Genomic DNA, 25,200 nt, shown 5'->3' on the forward strand with positions numbered 1-25,200 from the left:
CCAGAACATACAAGAAACACTGTCCAAGTATGAAATGTCACGCCTTCCCCGGACCGTCAACCAACCAGGGGAAGTCATCCAGGATCCAGTCCACACCACCAGCATTCTCCGTGCAGTCTCGAAGAGCACGCATCTCGTCGACATGTCTCAAGCAGCACAAGGGGACACGATTTTCGTTTCTGGCGTTACCGGCACTCAAGGATCGGCGACAATCCGTGCTCTTCTCAGTCTTTCCACCTCCACCAACCCCATTACCATTCATGCTCTCGTCCGTGATCCGGACAGCCCCCAGGCTCAAGCACTAGCGAAGGGGTTACCAGCGGTCAAGCTGTTCAAAGGCGAATACGACGATCCCTCCGCCATTACAGCCACAGCAACTTCATGCACGGCTTGCTTCTTCATTTTCCTGACGGTCTGGAGCGATGCTACCGCCGAACAACGTCACGCTAAGAACACTCTCTCAGTTCTTTCCTCAATCCCTACAATGAAGCGGGTGGTCTACACTACTACCGCCGGCGTCAAAGATCCCGGTATCCCGGGAAATTTCGTCGGCGTTGAGCAGGGTAGCCTTCGCTACACTTACTTTCAAGGCAAGCACAACAACGAAATCGCCGTCCGGAAAGCCGCCGAGCAGAATGGCTGGGTGTGGGCTATCTTCAAACCCGCAACTTTTCTTTCCAACTTTCTCAACCCAATGGCGACATTTATGTATCCAGAGCTTTCCGAACATTGCATTGCGACCGTCATCCCGGCTGACTACAAGCACTACTTTGTCGATCCCGATATTGTTGGGCGATTTGCCGCAGCGGCCTTATTGGGACCCGGAATAGGACGTGGGCTGCCTGATCTTTCATCTCAGGTCATTGACTTGGCTTCTCAGGTGGGACTGCTGGAGGATGCTACGCGCACGATGGAGAGGGCACTGGCCAAGCAGGGCAAGAATGTGAAGATTACCGTCGAGTACGTTACGGCAGACGAGGCGGAGAAGAGGGGACAAAACCCCATCAAAGTTCAGAATGGGCAGTTCCTGGTTGACAATCCTGTCACGGTAGATTTGGACCGTGTCAAGAGTTTTGGACTCGAGCTGGGCACAATAGATGGTTTTTTTTGAGAGGGAGGTGGAGAAGCTGAAGGAAGTGTTGTCGTTGTAGGTTCCAGACCGAGAACTGAGTTTGTATCAGTGCACGAAATCCATTCTACCTGTGTCTATCGCACAAAGGGGACGGAGAATATTAAATTGGTAGAACATATAAAAAGAGTAGGGGAAAGTAATGGCTTTTGCATATCTCTATCGAAGGGATCTCCATAATTTCTATTCTATGGACTGCCTTCAGAACTTGACCCCGGTCACAGCGAAGTCCCCCTGATAGGACTCTAAACCCTCTGTCATGTCGCCGTAATTGACCTTGAACATGTCGGTGAAATAATTCATTCGCCTCCTCCACGGACCCTTATCACCGGCTTTCGGTAAAACTTCTGCTGCTGCTAAGACGTAGGTAGAGCTGAGAGCCATGAGAGGGTATGCCTGGACAGACTTGTCGCCAGGAAGACGAGGGACAATGCAGGTCAATCTGTGCTTACGCATGCCTTTTAGGAGACGGCAAAGCAGGAAAGCCGTAGCGTCGGCACCGAGAGTCCATGAGGCCATTGTATAGCCCATCACCAATACGGTATTGGGAAGGTCCTGCAACATGGCGTTCTGCCAGGTCAATTTGTCGGCAATAGAGTAAGGTTGGCCGTCCACCGTTATGTTGACGTTGCCACCCAACCGTAGCTTAAGTCCAGTGGCTGTGATTATAATGTCGGCGTCGAAGTTTGTCCCGTTCTTGAGGATGATGCCATCTTCCACAACCTGCTCGATCGAATCGGTGACAACCTTCGCCCCACCATTGCGAATGGCAGCGTAAAAGTCTCCGTTGGGGGCGGAGCATAGGCGCTGGTCAAATGGGTTGTACCGGGGTGCAAAATTCGTGTCCATGGGGTAGTTCCCCGGTGACTGATTTGCAGCATCTTTTCGGATCATGTTCCTAGAGACGACAGGAAACATGCGGCAAAAGTAATAAAAGAGAATCGGAAATATCATAAAATAGAGCCTGTTTAGCCTGTAGGCTATACGCTCTGGTATACACCTTTGCAGAAAGGAAGCTGAAGTGGGGTTGGGCAGCGACACAATGTAAGACGGACTGCGCTGCAGCATGGTAACGTTGGCCGCTTTCTCCGCCAGAACTGGAATAAGTGTGATTGCTGTTGCGCCGCTCCCAATGCAGACGACCTTTTTATCTGTATAGTCAAGGTCTTCCGGCCAGAACTGTGGATGGACAACCAGACCAGCGAAGGAGTTAAGGTTCGGAATGGCAGCTGGCAGAGCTTCTTCGTAGTCGTAGTAGCCGGTACCGAGTACGAGAAATCTCGTCCAGACTCGTTCGACACGATTGTTCGAGATCACCGTCATCTCCCACGCCTGCGACTTCATTGACCAATTTGCACTCTTTACTCGACTGCCCAACCAAATGTGGCTTTCGATTCCTGTATCAGCAGCCGATAACCTCAGATACCTCAAAATTGAGCCTGCTGTGGCGATGGGGGTTTTCTCCAGCCACGGTCGCCAGGAGAACCCATCAGAGCGTAGACCTGGATACTTAAAGAAATCCCACGTGCCGCCAATTGCATCTCGGGCCTCGAAGATGGTGTATCTCGTACCAGGAAGCTGTGTTTGAATGCGATAGGCTGTGTTAACACCTGATATACCTGCCCCGACGATCACAATGTCGAAGGGGTCGCTATCTGTACCAGATCCTCGTTTAAACTCGGCGTCGGATGCGTCAGACATGTTTTGCCAATTTCAGTTGTACTCAAGCCAGCAGCCGCACTCTGGGTTCAGATTTTCAGGTCCGGTGCCGCCGTCTCAGAGGTTGGAAGGCTTACCTGAGAAAAGCCTTGCAAAGGAAAGAATAATAAAGTAAGTCAACTGCGATATCCCAACGCACATAAGTTTCATGCCGATTCGGGCTGGAGGACGCAGTCTTTGCCTTGTCCCCTAATCCTAGTCAAGCCACGAAGTAGGTTGACGGGGCTCTCTCTGCTGACCCATATCGCATATTGATCGCGGGATGCCGCATCCGAGCACGATCAGCTGGCTTGCGTTCCAGACCCCCTCTCGCGAGTCAGTAGTAGAACCTAGAGGCCAATAAGCATGTCCTCGGACATAACTAGTCCACTAAAATCAATACCCTCGTCGTGAGGCTATCGTTTTCACCTCTGAACAAACAAAACGGGGCGCGTGGTACTGTAGATTAAGGTTTTAAGGTGTGCGGCATCGAATCGCCCCGCTTACCTTAATATTTCGACCCTCACGCTGACCGCCCTCATTTCTTACTTGACACCCCGCGGTGGGCATCATGTAGATACGTCGCATTGGACAGCATAGCATTGAAACAACTGTGTCTTGTAGCACATGATGATAATATGGCCCTCGGCTTCAACGTTCCCTGCTCGTGTGGGTCAGTGCCCCGCGGCTCATGCTGACCCCACGAAGGCGGGGCCTTACCCACGTTCACTGGTTTATGTTGACATTGGTAACTTTTCAGGAGGAAACAAGGACTGAGAGGGCCCACTCACAGGTGCTCGAGTCATACCATCAAGCCCGGTCTATATGCTACCTCAAGTGCAGGCTTAGCAGCATGGGTAAGCATGTTGACAGATGTCTGGACTCACCTGTTGCTTGACAGACTATTGTTGGCAGTCCACATTGGGCCTAGCCTAGTCACGTGCACCGCACCCTTCGGTGCCCCTTTTTTTAGCTTGCACCTCGGTCAGATAGATTTATTCAATCTTCTCTCGGCCCAACATACGTTTACCCATCTAGGGGCCCATAGAAAGCTAGGCCGGACAACCCTCTTGCCTCACCTATGATCGAACACTAGTAAGGCCCCTCAATTCTATCGGTACGACTAAAACCTAGCGTGCCCACTCGGTTTCGTCCTTGATTCTGCGGAATAAAAACCTTGATCTTTTTTAATTTTGGAATCGCCTAACTCCGTAGTTGTGGCTTAGCGTTGTGTGGCGCCGCCAAGACCGTCGTGTTGGCCAATAACGTGCATCAATGGCTTGGCATGTCACGTGATCACGTGGGCACTACCCCTTTGCCGCACCTCCATCGGATCCAATCCGTGGACCATGTGGCCGGGGGGGCACCCTACTCGATAGAAGTTGACATCCTCGATATCGAGATGGGCCACGGATCGGATCCAGTCTGTGAACCATCGAGAGAAGCCCTATTGATCGCCCTCGAGATGGTTCGTAACCAGCGTGAACGGACAAGCCTCGACGTCGAGATGACCCATGGATTGGATCCGATGGGTCGTGGTATTTCATCGGATCCAGTCTGTGGACCACCCAGAGAAGCTCTAATGATCACACTCGACATGCTTCGTAGATTAGACCCGATGAAAGACCCTCGCCATCGGATCCAATCCGTGGACTATGTGCCCCGGGGCCACAGGGGGAGGGCCGCACCTACTCATAGAAGTCGATATCGAGATACGTCAGGGATTGAATCCGATGAAATGCTACGAGCCATCGGATCCGATCTGTGGACCATGTCTCCCGGGGGGGCCACCCTATGACAATATCCACGTCTGTCGCGGATGGCGATAGATCTCTTTTCAATTCCCGCTATATCTTCCTAGCCAGAACAGATATTCAGTCTCGCAGGACAGATGGTGACGGCTCAGAGAAGTCGGCTTCGAGCAGACATTATCGGCGCAGCGCAATGTATATCATCTTGGGAGAAAAGTGGGGCTATCCAAATATCCAAATCGATTCAAATCAAATCAAATCATATCGATCCTTTTTGAATCCAAGTCAAAATCAAATTCGAGGCTTGATTTGATTTGATTTATTTGTTTGCAAGTCTGGAAGAATGCCGAGCACAGTTTGGAGAAGGGACATAGCAGGCAGCAAACGTGGCCAACCCGCCAAGTGCTATATCGCACTACATATTTCTCTTTCACCTTTCTTCAGCGTGTTCCGTAAATTAGCCGGTCCTAGGGCACTATCCTTACCTGGTTCAGTGTAAAGCACAAGCGGTCCATCGTCCCAGTGGCGCTTGAATTCGATAACATGTTTCGATCTATACTCAATTGGGGAATGTCTCGGGCACTGGGCTGTGATCGTGAATGACTGGCAGCGCTTCGAACATGGCCACGGTATGCAAGAGACTTATGGTACTGGATTTTGCGGAAGCGTCACAAAGATTTTTAATCCAGAGCACCGGAAGGGTCTCGACGGCCGGGCCGAAGACAAGGAGCATAAGATAGGCCCAACGAGGCACGAACTTGGCTCATGAAATGGAACAGGTGTACAATAGAGTTTCAAGGATAGCTTCAGTAGTTAGATCCTGCATATCCTTCGGGAGAGGTCAGGGTAAATGAATTAAGTCAAGTCAAGACTGTACAGTAACTGTTGAAAGGGCTATTGTGTATAGGCTCCACCGCTGAAACACTGGTGAGAGAGGTTTGCATAAACGACGACGTTACTGATGGTTGCTCTGTGTGACGACGTAGGATTCGCATGTCTATTAAAGGAGCCTCAGTACCTCGACAAGTACAGTAGATAGAGAACAGAGCATTCAATACTATACATCTCGAGTTGCACCCAGTTTGACAGTAACACAGGTTGAAAAATGCAAAATGATAGAGATCCTGCAGACCCTGAAAACGTCGTCGCTGGTCGCGATGACTCCCTCTAAACAAAGGAGGATTGTCAGCATCGACGAATGATACGGGGTCTTGGCACAGCTGTTCGGCTTCGTCATGTCAGCATCAACTTGTGATGCTCAATCGGTTTCGGTGGACCCAATCCCGTTGAAAGGGCAACCTGATGTCTACGCAGGCAGCAGAGGTTCTCTTCCCCGGTTTCTACCCACTTCTATCTTCTATCCATTACCATCCACCTCCTTCATCATTACATCGGCCTCTACCAAGGCCCAACGCCGTCTGAAGATGAGCAGGGACTGTCCCATACTTAATAAACCAGCCATTCTTCACGAACAAGCACCAATATTTACACTGAACATGAACGTTAACGATCGTATGGCAAAGTGACGAAGTCCACTACTCCATCACTTGTCCCCTACCAGTCCAATGTGGTCTCCGCCGAATTGTCTGCAATATCTAATCCAGGGTTTGACCGGCGTAGCAGGATCTCCGCAGAAATCCACAAGACTGGTTTTGAGAACGGCACTCGAAATCCTAGATGACCTCCTCTAAACCAATCACAAGAGAAAGATGTACCCCGCGATATCGACGCGGGAAGGGTACATATCACCTGGCCTGCCTGTTAGTGTATCGCGAGTCCAATCCTTTATCCAAAGAGCCACGAAGTGGTACCTTGTCATGTCCCTGTGTTCCTCCTTGGAAGTGGTGTCTTCCTTGCCATCAGCAGTTCTTTTCTATTCCAGAGGCCTGACCTGATATGGTCCTGAACAGGTCAGCTGGATGTTATCAACGTGAGAACTACAACTTCATATGAACGCCGAACCCGCCGTCGGCCCTACTATGGGAGATCGCTACCCCGTCATCTTAACTATTTCTATCCTACGAAGCCAGTAAGAGGACTCTGCCTTACCCACCCTTTCTATCGCCCCGCACAACCACAAGTCCACCACCTTATGGCATATGATTCTGAACTCGCCTTCCCACTGCTTATCATTGTGAGGCAAGACATTGGCAAGCCGGAAAACGCTCAGGGTGACGCCACTGAAGAGGAAAGGCTCCCCTCATCCAGTAGATCTCCCGGAACCAAGGTTGTCAACTCGCCTGTGCGCCGTAGCCGGCACCAGAATGTCAGGACGCCGATCACTGTTCAATCGTGGATGCGCATAAGTTGGCATTTAGGAAAGGACCCAAACAGGAAAGGATGGAAGTTTGGATCAGCGAAAGACCAGGCAGGGACTTCCCAAACAGTGGCAGCGCCAAAAGCTGAGATACAGGAGAAAAGATGGAGATCCTTGAGGTTGTACTCCAGAGCATACCTTTGGTCAGTCTCAATCACGAGGCGCAGGAAGCTAGTACAAAACCGGGTGGGCGGACTTATAGCACGGACTTTGAATTCGGGACGATCGCGGACATTGCCAGGCATCTCACGTCAAGAGTCTAATACTCTCCATGTCCGGGGTGCCACTGGAGAACTCCAAAGTTCCCCTCTATCATCGACAATGCAATCATTCCTTTCTGATCCCATGAACATGCCCGCTGCCATTTCCTCGAAAGAAGATGACTTGTTCAATCAGTCAGGTAACTTGCGGTAATTTGTCTTCTGTCACTGGGGCTGAACTCTAACCATCATCCGCACGCTCGCTCTGTGATCTCCCTGTTGCCAGTTGCTCCGAAACCTACAGCTGCCGTTATCCAGCCTCCTGCGCGATTCGTCGTAAGTCTGGATCAAGACTCTCCTCCCCGCCGGCTAGACTTACGCGCTGAACAGAGAAATGGGCTGGTCGACCTCAAGAAGCTCAAGCCTTCCATTCCGACCTTCTTAAACGCGCCGTTATTCCATGCCCCGCGTCGGGATGAAACCTTTTTTTTTTTTTTTTTTTCCAAGTGCACAGCCACTTCATAGCCCTAACATCCAATCACTTAAACAGAACCTCTCAGCAATCATGAATCGAATTGGGGCTCGTGTGAATCGCGATCGTATCCGATCAGCCGGCCTTAGACGATGGGATGGTCGAGCAAGAATCACAACCGATTGGGTTGACCTCTTTCATGTGAGCAGTGACACATCAAGATTAGTTCTTTACAGGAGCTCATTTATCTCCCTAGGAACCTGAACTCTATTGGCTAACGGGTGATTGTCTCGTCTATTTGCACGAACCTGGCCAATCCAATCGTGAACCTGCCTTTCGAGTCCATACCGCTTTCCTCAAAGTCAAGGGGTTTGATTTTCTCGTCGACCGCTGCGTGGTCGGAAAATCGGTCCACGCAGCAACGCAATGTATCCTGCCGAATTATCCAGGTTGCAACCCTCAGGAGGCCCTTCAGGAACTCTACCTCCCAGCTCCGTATGACGCAGGTCTCGAAGACACCTTTAACTATCACGTCACAACCCGGAACTTCTTTGCCTGGCTCTACAATCGACCACTGGCTGGTAGAACGTTGGGGAAGGCTTTGGTGGAGCTCCAAGGAAGAATTGATCTCTATCGGCCCGACGTTACCTCACAGAATACGATCGAAGTGGCGTATTACGCTGAAAATCAGAGATATCTCGACTTCCGGGAGTGTGTTGATCACGCTCTGGCAGCACTCTACTTCGCGGAAAATTTCCAAATTGAGGACCTTTGGGTGGACGCCTTTGCCCACTGCGTGGGCATGAGCCACCGTGGCCTCCACTCAAGCATCGAATATGCAGTAAGTATAGTCTCTTCCGGAAAACAAAGCCCGAGATTTAGCCCTAACATCGACCAGCCGGTAGCCGCCAAGTCCAAGACTCTTATCAGCCGAGCTCGCCTCCAAATGGACCTTAGACTTGACCGGGTGAACCAGTCTGTCGTTAATTTCTTTGAGCACGAGGTGTCTGGGAGTTTCCTCGAACTGCCGCAGCCAGCGAGGCATCATCTCGACAGGTTCCGCTCCTTTCTCAGAACATTCTACACCTACCAATACGGCTGCTGGCCGCCTAATGACTTCGAGGAGGAGACCATTCAACAGACGATACGCTCCACTATGTTCACTGACTTCCAGAACCTCTATCAGTACCTAGTAGATCCAGAGTCTTCCACCAGCTTAGCCGAAAACGACATCACCCAGACTGGTGGCGTATGTACACTACAAAATATCCAGGCTTTTGACTGTAAGCATCAGTACGAGCCTCTTGCGCATCCCCTTCCTCTGCTGCCAAAGGCTCCGGAATCTAGCATGAGTCGGCGTCCATGGATTCGACGACAAACGACCTGGAATCTCATCTCAAAGCGGAAAGTGAATGAGAAGGCCCGAAAAGTACATGATAAACAAGCTTTGGTCGCTGCCTCCAATCGAGATTGGGTGATGAACTGCCCCCTGGTCAGGAAATTCTCTGATTTTGAAGAAAGGGCGGTCGATGATAACCTCGAAGGTCTCTCGGTTGTCGAAGGGAGGAAGGTCAGGTGGATGTTGATTTATGCCATCCTTCAGACCTTCCGTTCCATGGCACAACCACCCAAGCAAGTTCGCAACACTTCCAATCTATCATATTCACTTTGTTGTTATCCTCCAAAGCGAATGCCGTGGCTGGGCGTCTCATTGGCAAATGTCCATACCGTTCATCGTACATCGTCTCGGTTGGCTCCTGACGCAGGTTATTCTCATATCAACGGATCATCTTCTTCTATTGGCGAGACTTCATCAGGAAGATCAGCCAAAGCTCGTCATCGAACACCATCCGCTCACCTCCCTAGTTCATTGGTCGCATTCTTATCAAGCAAGACACCATCAGGTTCTCATTCCTCACTCAAGAGCCTTGCATCTCGGGAACAGTTAGCTATGCCACGTAAGCGGTCTTCCTTCTGCGAAATCTACGTCAAAGACTATGGAAATGGACTCAATGAAGTCGATCGTGGAGTCACTGCCTCCACTGACGCCGGACTCAGAGTAGATCCAGAAGCAGGAGAAAGTCTTACCGAAGATGATTCAAAAGAGCCACAAGAACTCCTGAGCGACTCGGTGTACGAATTGGCGACTCATGAGACCCATGCCGCACCTCTATTGCCGCCATCTGACGATTTGCTCACCACGCCACCGTCGAACTCTCGAGAATCCTCTAGTATCTGCGTCGGCAGCATTACCTGGTTAAAGAGTAGCGAGAAGAGCGAGAAGAGCGATTCGACCCCTACCACGCCGGCCAGCGATACGGTTTACACACTCGGGCAGACTTGCAGCCTACCAATATCACAAACCTCCCAATAGAATGTGGAAGGTCCGAGTCAAGTGACAAGAGTGAACGGGGGGCCGTTTATTTGCCTGCAGCGTAGCGACAGATATCGCGCGGGAGACTGGACGAGAGTATCGTGGATCGGTGAAAGTGGACGTCGCTTTGAGCTGCTGTGCGAATATATCCGTAATATGACGTATAGTGCTCACAGTGAAAAGGTTCAGAGTCCCTCTTTGGTCACCAATAGGCCCCTTTAACATGACTGCGCTGCTGACTGCCGAGAGTCATTGAATATCCGCCTAACCACTTTCTTACTCCAACTTGCGAATGTGCCGACTTGACCCGTATTATCCACGATAGTTGTCGCTACCTAGACGATGGACTATTCATGTCTTTCTCGCAAGACAAATAAGGACGCAAGTTACACTAACTGCCAGGCGAATAAGCTCAAGTAAGGGTCTCCCAGACCGTGTAATTGTGCTTGGTTTTGATTGTGACACATCTGTGTGGAATGCATAAGTGGGTGTGGTGCTAGAGCTCAAGAAGTGTTCGGTTCAGTACCCATGATCTGCAAAGTCAAAGCCATAGATGCGGAAAACATGTATTTAAACCTGTTCATCCCTTCTCGTAGTCGTGATTAATCGAACAGTGACAACTATTTCCAACCATAACCCGCTTCGAGTATGGCTTCCAAAACCACCATGAAAGCCGCCACAATCAACCTCGGCTACGGCATTTCTTCGCGCGAGGCAGCTATCGATGCTGTCTACCGTTTCACGCAAGGCCTCGACAATTCCGACGAAGCCCTCATTCGTTCTGCATTCACGACAGACGCCGTCATTGACCGCTCTGGGCTCAAATCGGTCATCGGTTTCGAATTCCCAGGGCTCGAAGGGTTGGAAAGCATTGTAAGCGACGTTTTATCCACCATCGGCCCGATGGACACTGGACACCACGTTAGCAACGCTCGAGTGGAAATGAGCGAAAATGAAGAAGAAGCACAGGTGACCTGTTACGTGCTTGCGCAGCACTATAGACCTGGCGAGGGCTGTGATCCAGCCAAAAAGATCCACTTGCTTATAGGAAATCATTACAAGGCCAATGTCGTTCGCGACCAGAAGGACGAATTATGGAAGATCAAGAGAATGGAATTCAGTAGCCTTTGGAGTGACGGAGATTTGAGTGTCTTGGGGATGTGAGGTGTGCCCCGTGGTGGGACACATATGTGCAGTGTAAATGTTGCGATGAAGTAATCTACTGCGGTGCAATAATATCATTCTCAGAATGAATGATGTGACATCTGATTTCGTTCCTAATACAAATTGAAGAACTTCTTGTGGGTTGAATAGATTTGTACTGCCATATGACTCTGTCGAACAAGGGAATTTATTATGCATGGGCTCCACCACTGAAACACTGGTAAATGGTTTTCATAGACAGTGGTATTCCTAATGGTTGCACTGCGCGACGACGAGATATTCTCACGTCTATAAATGAGACGTCAGGAACGCAACAAGTAGATAGAGAACAGAGCATTCAAGACATCTCAAGTTGCGCCTAGTTTGATAGACTCGACTGTGGGAGCGTCTGCTGAACAAATAGTGACCTATCGTCCATAGCAAACCAACTCATCCTGTGACGTACACCTCCTGGCATGCAACACCATCAACAAGCAACAACGCCAGCGTACACTGCGTAGATAGATATGTAGATAAGCTCTATCCCACACTCTTTGAATGAGACAGAGCATTCAATATATCTCAAGTTGCACCTAGTTTGACAGCGTCCCAGGTGCCGTTGGCCTTGAGCTAAGCTAACCGAAACTGGTAACCTGCCCCAAGTTCATTAATTCCGCTATACCCAATTCCGGGTTCAAGTTGCGAATGTCGGCTCAGCTCGATTGTCTTCTAAATCTGGAGCAATCCTAATTCGGCCTTGTGAAAGGATCCAAGTTCTCTCATCTTCTGCATACAATAGACTCTTTCATTTCGCACAACGTTGGCTGTGCATAGCGTGGAAATTGAAGTCTATACTCATATTGTGCGCATGAGTTGTTTTTCCACTCCCCCGAGACTAGTACCTAACCACGGATAATGGTGGGAGTTGCAGGAAAATCTAAGGGATGCAGGACATGCAGGAGGAGAAAGATTATGGTAATGGCACACGAGCCTCCTTACTCAAACCAGCTGATGTATTCTTGCAGTGCGACCTTCGACAGCCAGCATGTAAGAACTGTCTTCGCTCCAGGAGAGTTTGTGAAGGTTTTCAGCGATATCCCGTCTTTATCAACCGTACTACAGATGGTCTCCAGAAGAGAAAGCCACTGGAAGAGACCAAGCCACTTTCCCCTGTACTATTGGCAAGCGACAATGAGAGTTTCAGAAATGTTATGCAACCAGAAAACTACGGATTTGCCATTCCTCCTAGATTGCTCAGTCAGGCTGTAGAGGCGGCTCGCTTCATGTCCTGGTTCTGGGATCACTTTACACAATGGTGGTCACCGGGGGACTTATCACAGAGAAGGGCTCGGACTTGGCTTCTCCACGTGCAATCGATAATGTCTCCTCCACCTGCGTTAGAAAAAGCTTTGTTAGCTTTATCAGTGACAACGTACGGGATGGCCCATGGAATCTCTGTCGTACTAAGCCAAGGTCGACAGCTTTATGTTACTTCATTGAGGCTGCTCCAAAGAGCGTTGTATGATCAAGAGCTTGCGACACACGACGAAACACTAGCCACAGTCGGTATCTTGTCCCTTTACGAGGTAGGTAATATACTCCAGTTACGAATATTGGCTAATCGGCAGCTCTTTCACTCTACGTCCTCGGGTTTGGACAGTTGGTTGAACCACTTCTCGGGGATAGCTCGTTTATTGGAGCTCCGAGGACCGCAACGGCACCGTGAGCCTATACCACTGTCCATGTTCGAGCATTGTAGATATCTTCTGGTAAGATTTCGGTCGCGTACTCGTCTTCCGCCCATTAACTTCTCGATTACCAGATGATCCAGAGCATAGTGCTGCGGAAAACATCTATGTTCGGTCATCGTGAATGGCGAGCTGAGCCGTGGCGCGGAAGAGAAAAGAGTGTCGACCAGAAGCTTTTCGACTTTGGACTCATCTTGGGCAGTCTGTTAGAGAGAGTTGACAGCATATCGGCCGCATCCTGTCTTGACGATATAGTAACCATTCTGAGGAAGTGCAATTACCTATATGACGCTATCGAACATCTTCAAGAGCGGTATTTACTGCAACCTCCCTTTCAGTCGAAGCATCTGCAACAGGCAACAAGTATGGGGGACCGTCTTCCACAAACAACAAGCTCTCTTGAACAACCTCCTCATTTTATACTGAGATTTACCGCACTGGGCCTGCAGCTTTTGATCTGCACCATTCGTCGCAAGATTTACCACAGGATCGAGATTCTTCCTACTATCCACAGTGGACTAGGAAACTTAGGCTCAAGCTCACCTCCAGAAGATGAACTCCTGAAAAGGAATCTGGCTACCCTAGCGCATACAATTTGGAGGTCCGCTAGCAACTTGCACAGCCAGAAGCTAAGTGGAATGGAAACGAGTCAAGTCATTTTTGCCCTTCACCTTGCAATGGAACAATTCCATCCACGAGATTCCGAGTATGAGGAATGCAGAACGTTACTGCTGCGATTAGGAAGAGAACCTGTGGAAGCTTTGCTCGCCTTGAGCAGAAACGAATCTACTACGTCTCGTATGATTCGGTGCATAGCAGTCCTAACATACAATATCCCTTATGACTGGTGTCGATAGAATTTCGGCGTACTAATGGGTCCTGAGCCCTGGTGCTCCGTAGTTCAATCCAGCCAAACCCCTTTTCCAGCCCTGAAGAACATTCGTGTGTGGGGCCGGAAGTGAGAGACGGAATCGAGGGGACAACGAATCTAAGAATAGACAAACGGCGTTTAAAGGTATAAAGTCGATAACAGGAGTACGATATGGAATGTATCCTCCCTCTGCCCAGATATTCGTCTGGACTAGTTATGAGAATTGCAACTACCAGATTTGCCATCGCGGACCATAGCAAACGCCGTTAAGATGGTATTCCAATGGGAGAGCGATGACGAGCAAGGCCTCCGGTAATTTGTCCGAACGAAATGAGTCGACGTCATTGACGTCATTATTGCTTCCATGGAGGACCCGATAACACTCTAAAAAAAAAAAAAAATTGAGTGTAGAAACGGGTTTCACACTAGGCCGGTGATGATTCGCTGAAATGCTGCCGAAGAGATAGACTCATTCCCGCAGCCTGCACCGATCCAAGAGGTGTATTCATCAGATTCCGAAGCGCGCGCAGTGCCATTCCTGCTTTTGACTCCGGTGAAGCCTCTAGTCGAGACTGAGACAGAGTTAGATGCATCCCCAGTCCCTTGATCCGACAAGCGGTGGCTAACCTTGCCCTACGTACCAAACAATGCGAGGTGGCAAAGGTGCAAGCTCGGACTACTCTCAAATTTTACGTACATGCACCGAAAGCCCCTAGAGATCACAGCCAAGCTAGACAGGCTAGGAACGCGCCGTCTCCGGCGTCGCAACGTTTGCTCGCTCATCGCCCTCCTGGAGTGGATGTGATGCTCAAACCTTCAAGTTCCAGAGACAAAACTTAAGATCCTCAGGATGGCAATGGTCCAATCTGGAAATGCTCCAGAGCCACCAGCGTGCTGTCACCGGGCGCCGGGCTCTCTGTCCAACAGCCGGATTCAATAATTTGCAATAATCGGTCCCTATGAGTCTCGAGAACATGTAAACAAGAGTGATCAGCTGCACATGTAGGGCCAATCGGGTTGAACCACTTTGGTTGCCAAATAGCAAAGGCCGATCCAGTGTCCCCTACCCACAGCCCTGTCTCTCAAAGCGCAAGATCCAGCTGAGTTTCAAGGATCTCTCGTCTATCGCCATTGTCGGTGGATCATCCCCGGATCTGAATGCCACGACCTGCTAACACAAGGCGATTACTACCGCGTCGACAAGACTCTAGGCCGGGGCATCTCATCGGCAGCATCCCAGCTCCGGCCTCGTGTCTTTGTGGAGGTTTTCTTCAACTTAAACCAACAGGCTCCCTTGGCAGGACGATTGGCTGCAGCAGTATTGGGGGGAAGGGGGATGAGCAGTCGAAACCCCCTCTTTCGTCCCCTTGTCCCTTTCTCGACTCCCTCGACTCCTCGACTCCTCGACTACTTGTCCATGTTGCCTTCGAGATATCGATCATGGATGACGGCTGCTCCTGATTGGTTCTCCCCTGCTAAGCATTACGTACAGAAGGGTAAATCGTGGCGAGTCTCTGACCAAATTTTGATCCACCAACAAAAGAGCCATTTCTTACAAGTGGCTATTAATTCCTGTTCTCATACAACATATATCCTTACCCTCTTTAGCCCTCCTAACCTAGGTCTACGTCGCTGGAATCGTTGGCACCTGGTCTGCATTTTAGGTCTACTTCTTCGCCTCGAGCCTCAATACTACGCCCTTTGCATCTGTGAATCAAAGAATCGGGCAGGTTTGGTCACATCCTCTACCCTGCGCGCAAACCATTACCTTTATCCCGACGGTGAGTTGACTTGTATTACTCTCCGTCAACTTGATATGTTTCTCTGATTCGCTTGCAATTATACAAACAGTCTACGTTCTACCATTTGTTTGCTAGACCATTGCACTGTGGCTGTGCCGGAGACTTGGTGAAAGTTGATGGTTACACGAACAATGAAGCTGACAGTTGAAGGCAAAAATGTCGACACCGGCTCCTCAGTCGCCTCGAAACGACTCCGCCACCAAAATTCCGAAGAGACGAGCTAATTCCTGCCTACCATGTCGTAAGAGCAAGTCACGGGTATGAACCTGCACCGCTCTTGAAAATACATCGACAATGACTCTTGCTGATGAGAGTCACAGTGCTCTGGAGGCATTCCCTGTTCGGCATGCCAAAGAAAGCGACAAAAACCTCAGTGCTTCTACCGTACTATGATAACGAGGACCGGTGAGGAAAGCGAAGTCAGCAATGTATAGATCCAATTAATCAGAGTTCATTGTTAACTATCGTGACAGCTTTTTCACGACGGTTACTCAAAGCAGCTCCAAAGAGAAGGGTTTTCAGCGACTGCCCCGCAGGATCTAGCAAAGAGACTAGATCAAGCCGATGATAAAGATCTGCCTTCCTGTCCGAATAATGCTTTCTATGGAGACTTTTCCCTGTCACGCATTGTAGACGAGGTATCATTTCACATGCCTCCACTTGTGATTTCGCTAACCTATTGCGCAGTTCAAACTACTTTTGCCCTATGAAGGACCGGTTCAGGATATTGTTGCGTCAATCCAAACTACATCAGTCTTCGAAGCTGAATTCGACGATGAAGAAAGTATAATGCCAACAGATTGGGGGAACCTGGAGCAGTTACTTAGCGGAATCGATCCACGCATGTTTACGGATACGGATGCAATCAGTGAACTAACGCCGTATCTTCGTCGCCTTTATCTAAAATACCTATCTATACGGTGGCTCCTCGATTCGGGAAAGGTTGTGCGGGCTTGGGCCAACTTTTCCAACGTTGTTCGAGATGCTCAACTAATGGGCTGTAAGCTTATCTACGTCTACAAGAAGGAAAAATGACACCTCGCTAATGATTCTAGTGGACCGAGACGAAAGCATCGAGAACTCAGCTCCGAATAAAGATAACACAGAATCTCGTCGACGCATCTGGTGGCTTCTTGTGAACCTCGATGCTCAGCTCAGTTTCCTCCTTGGTCGACAACCTCTTATATCCCCTACTCAAATCGTCCCGAAGCCGGCCGTCGATATATCGCGACGCGAGGTGAAAGACTTGCACTACAACATTATGGATTTCTCCCAATATTTGCTAGAAGTCCTAGGCGAGGTGACTTCTAATCAGTCTAAAATCGAACCAGACGGGCTAAGGTCTCCGCTAGAGACATACCTAGGTCAGGTCAATTCGAACCAGCCTACGGAAGAGGGCTCCTCGAGAGCGAAAAGGTCTACACTAGAGACATACCTGTCACGGCTTCAGCGCTTACAGTCGAAACTCCCTCATCTTCCACGAGACGGAATGACAGAAGTATCACTATGTATAGCCGAACACCAACTTGAGGTCCAGCTATTCTCAATGTTCCTTAATTGCCAATTATTTCGATGTACACTACCGAAACCAGCTCGACCAATTATCGAGAGGCATACTTCTGCCCCAAATTTGGAAGCTCCTGGTAATTTACCCAGGCAGTCCTTCAAAACTTATCTCAGCGAGGCGTTTCAGTCAAGTCGAAGAATTATAGACATTTTCGACTATATTTATTCCCTCGACCCTTTCAAATCTACCTCTTCCTGGCTACGCTGCTTTGGCGTATTCTGCGCCGCCGTGATCTTAGGCATTGGTCGACTGGGTCGAGAGGTCGAATTGGAAGCAGACTCCACGCGCATTGAGAGAATGCTCAAAATTTTCCAAGAGCTTTCTAAGAGATCACCAGAGTCCCGAATGTCCCAAATGGTGGCCAAAACACTCGATGACATTCTCAAGGGGTTCAAGGTTCTTGATGATGTTCTGCGATCTACAACAGATTTTAGTGTAATTTCAGCCATTGGTGAGGCTTCTCCAAAAGCTGTTACCGGGTGGCAATCAACAACAACTCGGTCAAAACCTAAGGACAAGGTTAGAACCGCCGATTCGGGTTCTCGATCGCTCCTTGAGTATTCGAGCACGTCGACATATGAGGAAGACATCCGAGCGGAGAAGCGACGGTATAGTAAAATCCAATCGGGTCACGACAACCCTTGGCAAGAAAATGCCTCGACGTGGCAGATTGCTCAAGACCAATGCAGCTTTGAGCAGCAGCGACAACAACAACAGGCCCCCCTTCCTAGTGCGTCAATGTCGTTCAATGCAAGTGAGCAACTAGAATATAGCAATGTTGGCTTCCTCTCGACTTTTCCAGCTAATCCTACGGAGTTTTTCTCGGTCCCCTGGTGGGTATATCCTCCGATGTCTCACCCTTCTATGTACCATATTGGATGGCAAGGTCAAGACTTGTCTTTTGCCATGATGAGCGCCGACGCCGCACAAGACAAGTTCTGTCTGGAGACTTCAACAGGACCGGTAAGGGAACCACATCAACTCGATGCCGACAACCATGACAGTCAAAATATTGGTCTGGGCAACGTTGTCCCTTCTCTCCATCTTGGGGTGAGCCCATACCTCTGATCGATCCTAAAGTTGCGCATATATGATTATACGAAGGACTTCGAAGGGACCGTCAGACTATATACTTTCGAAGCGTGTACGAAGCGCACAACGCTTCCGAAGGTCTTTACAAGCCTTGGCGTCGCCGTATCTCGCATGTGTCATGCAATTCAAGCACGTGACAAACGTGACAGTAACTACATGCCAAGCCTTGAAATTTTATGGCCCAAAAAGGCCCATCAGTTTTCGCCCCCATCTACACACTCACTCAGCCTACCGTCAACCCTTTTGCGAACAGACAATCCTCAATGCAATGGAATCCACAATCAAGTTTTCCCCCATGATCCCATGGGCCGCACCCTTCGATGTCCAAAAGCGCCTCGAACAACTCCGTGGCTTCCTGGACCCCAACAACCCTCACTATCAACCCAAACGGCAGCACGTCAACATCAAAGCTGCTATCAAGCTCTATGAAGAGGGGAAGATCGATGGCGAGAAGAAAGTTTTCATAATGAACGGAAAGATTATCGATAAAAAGGAGATATTAAAAGGGCCAGATTGCTCCTGGTCCGAGGGAAAGTTTCATCAGTATGCCCTAACGCACAGTTATGGCCAGGGACCCTATCAAGACAATTTTCACAAAGTATCGGCCTCCTTTTGATGATCACGATTTAAATTTTCTTCTTCAGATACGCATGCTGGCCAGGCTAACACCTACACTCGGAGGCGATGGCACGGTCCACGGAATAATCGCCATAAACGATACTAGCTCTGAGATATTGACACTCTTTGACACTGATCAGACTATCCTACCTAATCTGGCACGGCTATCGGGGATTGGAATGAGACATGCTTTGTATTTCGGGACTACGCCAGGAAATCAAAGAGGTTCCCACCCGCTTATCGACGGCCTAGTTCACTCATAGTGGCGATTCTATTGCGGCATAGGCTAAGTGTTGGTCAGTATTTTGTCGGTGTGGAGAATACAGTCAGTGTTCGAGAATCCATAGCTTCATAGAATGAATATCGTAAGTGACCAAACTGTAGTGCAGTAATGTTACTGCCAAGAAATAAAAAAGGGTTCTCGTATTACAAAGGGGGGCCCCTCCTATAGTCCATCTCTGACGAACTGATAAATGGGGCGCCACAACCAGTGAAAGCTTCAATCAGACGAGTTCAACTGGAGGAGAGTCTGAATCAGTGACCTCCCCCAGATCACTCAGTATGACATCAACAATCACTGGCTGGAGCATTACGTTACCCATCTAGGGCACCTAGAAACTCAATGGAGCTAGGCCGGACAACCCTCTTACCTTACCTATGATCGAACACTAGTAAGGCCCCTCAATTCTATCGGTTCGACTGCAACCCGAGTGTTTTACCACTCGGCTACGTCCTTGATAGGTCAACCACGATCTGGTGTCAATTTTTGAAGCAGTTTTTGGGCGGAATAAAATATCAACCCTTTTTTTTTTTTTTTTTTTTGGATTTTGGAATCACCTGGTTATGGCTTGGCGTTATGGCGACGCCAAGACCGTCATGCTGGCCAATCATGTTGGCCAATGGCTTGGCATCCCATTTTATCACGTGGATTGACTCTGTCACGTGATAACGCAAGCACGCCCCCAATTGCCGCACTGTCATCGGATCCAATCCGTGGACCATGTGGCCCGAGGGGGCCCTACTCGATAGAAGTCGACATCCTCGATATCGAGATGGGCCATGGATCGGATCCAGTCTGTGGACCACTCAAGCTTTACTAATCACACTCGAGATGGTTCGTAACAGAGCGTGAACAGACGAGCCTCGACGTCAACGGATAGTAATTGGCCACATACAAATCGGTCTCGGTTTTGACCTATTACCGTCAACTCTTCTCTACTCCGGCAGGTGCAGGGCTACACCTAACTAACTGGCTATGCAGGCAGAATGTAGGGACGTCAAGGTTGACAGATGAGACCTTAAATCCCCTGGACAACTCCCGATCAGACGGTCTGATCCATCGGCTCTCATTGCTCATGCTTGGAAGGTTCTTCCGTCCTTCCATTTACGCCGCCGATTGGGGCCGTCTCCACGTCCACCTTCCCAAGCTGATCTGCCTGCAGGACAGAGGCCACTTTGTCATTCAGATACCACTTCATGTTCGGCGTGAAGAGCGACAAGATTACTCCCAGTCCCGCAAACGTGATGCTGACGAGGTATACGGTTCGAAATGATGCCACATATGCCTCTTTGTTAGCCAGGACCCCGTCCGCAATGATACTCTGGGTAACGCCTGGAACTTTGGAAAATGCTTCGGCGGTGCCGACTTGAAGAGCCTGGAGAAATGCCGGAACACTCGATTGGGGGAGGCCGGCGTCAACGACGGCGGGTCCTACCATGTTCGGGACCGTACTTGTCAGCCGATTCGTCAACACGGTGCTGAACACCACAGTGCCGATGGCCGAGATGGCAGTACGAATGGCGACGGCTAGGCCACCTGCAGAGCCGATCTCTCGCTGGTCTTTGATCAAGATGGTGGCATTCAGGAGGCAGACAATCTCGGCCCATCCAAGAAACAGGTTGCCCACAAATACGCAAACCGCCATGGCAACTTTGTTGTTCAATGTGACCGCCGCGAGACCTGAGCGTCGACGTGAGGTTAGCCAAATTCCCCGTTCAGAGGAGAAGAAGATTCTGAACAACGGAGTTCCCACTTACTCGTTGTAAATGCGCTACCGGCGAAAAAGGAGCCCACGACCTGGTATTTCTGCCAGCCTATCTTCTGGACCAGCCAGCCGAACACCACTCCGCCCGTGATCTGACCAAGGCCCGGCATAGAAGACAGATATCCGCCATAGGTGAGGTCTCCTTCGGCGTAGAGGCTGTACACCTGCATCGGCCAGAGAATGGCGCCGGCATAGTAAACGGTGGCGGCGAACCCACCCACCATCACGCACGCAAGCCAGCCAAAATTGGTGAAATGCTGGTAAGGAATGACCGACTCTCGCTTGGGGAAATACACCGACCACAGCCCAAGCGCGACCAGCGTCAAAAACCCAAGAAGGATCATGACAATGGGTGGTGCAGAATTCCAAGGATACTGGGTGCCGCCGACGGAGATGCCGAACAGGAAGACGACAAACCCGCCCACGAGGAGGAACAGGCCGAGGTAGTCGAAATGTTTGATCCAGTAGAGCTTGGACCCACGTCCGTGTTTTTGTCGGAAGTTGGGAGGGAAGTAGAAGGTGGTCCACAGGGCACATGAGGTCGCGTTCAGTGCGAACAGGAGGTAGTATATGCCGCGCCAGCCAACGTTGGGATATCCGAGGATGAAAGCGTTGGCAATCGCCGGGGAGAATCCTGAGCCGGCGTAGGAGCACATGTACAGCGTACCAACGCCGAAGTAGCGGTACTTTGTCGGCAACAGCTCGCCCAGCACATAGTGATAGGAGAGTTGCGTGGCGGAGGCGATCCCCAGGAGCACGTTGCCCCCAATCAGCACGGGGATGTTGTGTGCCTGAGAGCAGACGATGGATCCCACGATTCCCAGTCCTGCGCCACCGATATAGAAGTATCGTCGTCCAAAGATGTCGGACAGTTGGCCCAGCACAGGCAGCGTGACGGCGAGGCAGGTGTTGTAGACGTAGGAGATCCAAATGTAGTTGGGATCTGGTCCGATGTCTTGGTTGATGGTGGTGAGGATGGGGGCAGAATACCCAAATGCCCCGGTGCCTGCCATGAGTCCGGTGCCCAGCGCGGCAAAGGTTCCAATGAAAAACTTGCTGCGATAGTAGCTCCGGGGCAAGGCGTCGGCTTCGGTCACATATCCAGCCTCGTCAGTGACGAGGGCCCCTTCGTCGTCGATGTGGGCGCCGCGTCTCGCATGGTTCGGCTGCGGTTGGGCCGTTTCGACAGTGGTGGCACACGCTTCCTCTGTTTTGTCAGACATCGTGCAAGGTGGGATTGCGGCGTGGTATGCTGGAAGAAAAGGGAACGGGACAGAAACAGCCAGACCTTCTCGGGGCCACAGTCCTCATAATAACACCTCTGCCCATGTCCACGTCCCGGGAGGGTTCCCACCTACGGCCTCCAGTTCACCATCCCCGGACTCCCCCGCAAAAAAGCCGTGGACAGCGGCGGGAGACGCTCCAGCGGACACGAAATTTACGAGTCGTGAAGATGTCAACGCGTATCTAAGACGCAGAGAGGAGACTAAACCTTGTTCGGACACGGATACGATAGGGACTCGGGAAGGCAGAGAAGAGCGATCCGAGGTTCGAGGCGTGGACCCTCCGTTCTTTGCGAGTCGCATCACACCGGCACATGCCCCTCCTTTTAAATACCCTATACACTCCCAGTCCAGTGCCCAGCGATGTCTGCTTCGCTCGCCGCCGTCCGGAAGCTGTACGGCATGTCGACGGCACAGTCCAGTCACGTCCTGGACGATGGGGCCCTGAGCGCATATCTAGCAGATCAGAAGGTCATTCCAGGCCTCCAGCTTCCGGTGAAAACGACCAAGGTCGGGTACGGTCAGAGTAATCCGACATACTTTGTCGACGATGCATCGTAAGTTGGGGGGGGGGGGGGAACACGTCCGCAAATCCCAACCAGAGAGAGATCAGGGAGCGGTTTTGGCTGATGGCACCATCATCGGGTAGGGGCACGCGGTATATCCTACGAAAGAAGCCGGCCGGGGCCATCATCAGCCCCGTGGCCCACCAGGTCGATCGGGAGTTCCGAGTACTACAAGCCTTGGGAACCGTTAAGGACTTCCCCGTTCCCAAGGTTTGGGTCCTCTGTGTGGATTCTTCGGTGATCGGAACGCCATTTTACGTGAGAAAGAACGCCAGGGTTGTATAGGAAGATGACTGACGAGGAGGGCCTTTCGGTTCCTAGATCATGGAGTGTGTCCAGGGGCGGATACTCAAGGATATTGACCTGCCGGAGTTGCCACCTCCCGAGAGACGCAAACTGTACGTTTAGATGGCACGAGGTCGCTGGTTTATTGGCCTGCTGCGTCGGTGGCACACAGGTTTTGCTGACATGGTGGCAACACCAGCTGGTTCTCCCTGATCGAGACTTTGGCGTGGCTCCATTCGATCGACCCAGACTCCATTGGCCTCGCGGGCTTTGGAAAGAAGAAGGATTTCTACTCCAGGCAATGCAACACTTTTTCGCGCATCGAAGCTCAACAGGCCACGGTGCGAGACAAAAGGACGGGCAAGGCCTTGGGACCCGCACACGAGAAATTCGGCGAGATCGTGGACTTTGTGAGGCGAAATGTCCCACAGGATCGCAATTCCATCATCCATGGCGACTTCAAGTTTGACAACGTGGTAAGTCGGGAGTAGGAACCTCCCTAGCGGCCCCCAGCCCCGGGAGGAGACTGATGTAGTGGTGAATACAGATCCTGCATCCGACCGAGCCACGGGTGATCTGCATCCTCGACTGGGAGCTCTCCACGCTCGGTCACCCGTTAATGGACGTGGTTTTCACCTTGAGGCCCTTCTGGAACGAACACGCCAAGATCACCGACGACCCAAAGAGCCGACCGCAATCTCCATACCGACCGGAGAATCGAGCGGCAAGTGGAATGCCGGACCCGGACGAGTTGCTGGACCGGTATTCTGAGATTGTCGGTTTCGACCCACGCGAGGACGGCGATGGGCGGGACTGGAAGACGGCGCAGGTCTTTGACCTGCTGCGCGGAGCCACCATCAGCCATGGAATCCAGGCACGGACGATCTCGGGTCAAGCCAGCAGCGAGTTCAGCTACGTCTACTTTGCTCACACGAAGCAGAGCCTCGATAGTGCGTGGAAGATGGTGAAGAAGCTTCAGGGCGGAGAGCAGGCAGCTTCCAAGTTATAGAGATTTATTCCATTCCCGTCTGACCTGAAGGTTTTTGAGTGTCCAGAACAATGAACGTAAACGTGAGAGACAGGGGCGGGAGGGGGGTTTCACAGTTTTGAGCTCCCGTGCAGAGCACCCCCGTCCGTGGATATGACCGCGCCATTAATGTGCGTGCTGGCCCGACTTGATAAAAATACAACCAGACCGGCGATGTCTTCCGGTTGTCCCAGGCGGTTGTTCGGCGCCCGCGCGGCTTGAGCCTCGAGCCCACCGGTGAGTTTAATCAATCCAGCCGCCATCTTGGTGAGGTAAAATCCGGGCGCGATCGCGTTCGTTACAACCCCCTGAGGGCCGAGTTCCACAGAAAAAACTTTGGCCAGGTGAATCGCCGCGGCCTTGGACACGGAATACGCATGGGTAGCATGCTCGCCAGTACTCCCCACGCCGATCCCCGCGGCACTGGCGTTGATGATGATCCTGCTGGGACAGTCTGTCGTCGAGTGCTTTGTCAGGAGCGGGTGGAGGGCTTGGACGGTGTAGTAGATGCTCTTCACGTTCAGATTGAGAATCTTGGTGAATGCTTCTGGGGGATGTTTGCCAAACGGGGCGCCCCAGGTCGCTCCCGCGTTGGCAAAGAGGATGTCGACGTGGTCGGTGTGACCAGCGATGCCAGAAGCGAGGCGTTGAATCTCGGATACTTCGGCGAGATCGGCTGGCAGTGCGATGGCCTTCGCGTCTGGATGTTTGTTCGGGAGTGCATTCAGCGCCGCGGCAGCTTCTTCGCATGCCTTTGCCTTGCGCGAGGTAATGAAAACCTGGGAGCAGCCGGACTGAAGGAGACTTGATGCACGACTTCATATCAGCAGGTGTCCATCTCCGCCGAGAGGGAGACAACAGGTGTGCAGGCCAAAAAAAAAAATTACTCACCCGGACGCGACGTTGAGCCCCAACCCTCTCGAACCACCCGTCACCACGGCTACTTTCCCGTCCAACCTGAAGATGTTCTGGAAGTCATGGAGACCAACATCATTGAGAGGAGTGGCCATCACCATCAAGCCCACCGGTTGCGTCCTTCAAGCACTGATGGTGGGGAGGCTCAGAGCGTTGCCGACATGAGTAACTCCATAGATATGTTTCATGCACGCGATGAATGGAGTGGCACCACCGCGCAGCGCGCTGACACTAACCTCGGCATTCTCACTCTGGCCGATTTTGGCAAGCTCCGGAGCAACGAGTCGTACTTCAATG

At 51.0% G+C, this 25,200-nt stretch overlaps 9 protein-coding genes across 9 annotated transcripts; 6 read left to right on the plus strand and 3 right to left on the minus strand.

Annotated features, from left to right (window-relative positions):
• Nucleotides 1-142: 142 nt before the first annotated feature.
• Z518_04598 (uncharacterized protein) lies at nt 143-1,111 on the plus strand (the record flags this gene model as incomplete). The annotated part of the gene is made up of 1 exon (XM_013418304.1): nt 143-1,111. One exon carries the CDS (start codon nt 143-145, stop codon nt 1,109-1,111), a length of 969 nt encoding a protein of 322 aa, XP_013273758.1.
• A 219-nt stretch (nt 1,112-1,330) lies between these two features.
• On the minus strand, nt 1,331-2,830 carry Z518_04599 (uncharacterized protein; the record flags this gene model as incomplete). The annotated part of the gene is made up of 1 exon (XM_013418305.1): nt 1,331-2,830. One exon carries the CDS (start codon nt 2,828-2,830, stop codon nt 1,331-1,333), a length of 1,500 nt encoding a protein of 499 aa, XP_013273759.1.
• A 4,830-nt stretch (nt 2,831-7,660) lies between these two features.
• Nucleotides 7,661-9,941, plus strand: Z518_04600 (uncharacterized protein; the record flags this gene model as incomplete). The annotated part of the gene is made up of 3 exons (XM_013418306.1): nt 7,661-7,768; nt 7,824-8,408; nt 8,466-9,941. 3 exons carry the CDS (start codon nt 7,661-7,663, stop codon nt 9,939-9,941), a joined length of 2,169 nt encoding a protein of 722 aa, XP_013273760.1.
• Nucleotides 9,942-10,589: 648 nt separating this feature from the next.
• On the plus strand, nt 10,590-11,105 carry Z518_04601 (uncharacterized protein; the record flags this gene model as incomplete). The annotated part of the gene is made up of 1 exon (XM_013418307.1): nt 10,590-11,105. One exon carries the CDS (start codon nt 10,590-10,592, stop codon nt 11,103-11,105), a length of 516 nt encoding a protein of 171 aa, XP_013273761.1.
• A 4,789-nt stretch (nt 11,106-15,894) lies between these two features.
• Nucleotides 15,895-18,140, plus strand: Z518_04602 (uncharacterized protein; the record flags this gene model as incomplete). The annotated part of the gene is made up of 4 exons (XM_013418308.1): nt 15,895-15,924; nt 15,979-16,143; nt 16,193-16,505; nt 16,561-18,140. The coding sequence occupies 4 exons, from the start codon at nt 15,895-15,897 to the stop codon at nt 18,138-18,140; spliced, it is 2,088 nt and encodes a 695-aa protein (XP_013273762.1).
• Nucleotides 18,141-18,432: 292 nt separating this feature from the next.
• Z518_04603 (uncharacterized protein) lies at nt 18,433-18,780 on the plus strand (the record flags this gene model as incomplete). Its single annotated transcript, XM_013418309.1, has 1 exon — nt 18,433-18,780. One exon carries the CDS (start codon nt 18,433-18,435, stop codon nt 18,778-18,780), a length of 348 nt encoding a protein of 115 aa, XP_013273763.1.
• A 1,348-nt stretch (nt 18,781-20,128) lies between these two features.
• Z518_04604 (uncharacterized protein) lies at nt 20,129-22,050 on the minus strand (the record flags this gene model as incomplete). The annotated part of the gene is made up of 2 exons (XM_013418310.1): nt 20,129-20,742; nt 20,820-22,050. The coding sequence occupies 2 exons, from the start codon at nt 22,048-22,050 to the stop codon at nt 20,129-20,131; spliced, it is 1,845 nt and encodes a 614-aa protein (XP_013273764.1).
• Nucleotides 22,051-22,473: 423 nt separating this feature from the next.
• Z518_04605 (uncharacterized protein) lies at nt 22,474-23,970 on the plus strand (the record flags this gene model as incomplete). Its single annotated transcript, XM_013418311.1, has 5 exons — nt 22,474-22,667; nt 22,760-22,934; nt 22,998-23,074; nt 23,161-23,437; nt 23,509-23,970. The coding sequence occupies 5 exons, from the start codon at nt 22,474-22,476 to the stop codon at nt 23,968-23,970; spliced, it is 1,185 nt and encodes a 394-aa protein (XP_013273765.1).
• Nucleotides 23,971-24,059: 89 nt separating this feature from the next.
• On the minus strand, nt 24,060-24,998 carry Z518_04606 (uncharacterized protein; the record flags this gene model as incomplete). The annotated part of the gene is made up of 2 exons (XM_013418312.1): nt 24,060-24,792; nt 24,880-24,998. The coding sequence occupies 2 exons, from the start codon at nt 24,996-24,998 to the stop codon at nt 24,060-24,062; spliced, it is 852 nt and encodes a 283-aa protein (XP_013273766.1).
• Nucleotides 24,999-25,200: the final 202 nt, after the last annotated feature.

Source organism: Rhinocladiella mackenziei, assembly GCF_000835555.1.
Source record: "Rhinocladiella mackenziei CBS 650.93 unplaced genomic scaffold supercont1.3, whole genome shotgun sequence".
Classification (NCBI taxonomy): domain Eukaryota; kingdom Fungi; phylum Ascomycota; class Eurotiomycetes; order Chaetothyriales; family Herpotrichiellaceae; genus Rhinocladiella; species Rhinocladiella mackenziei.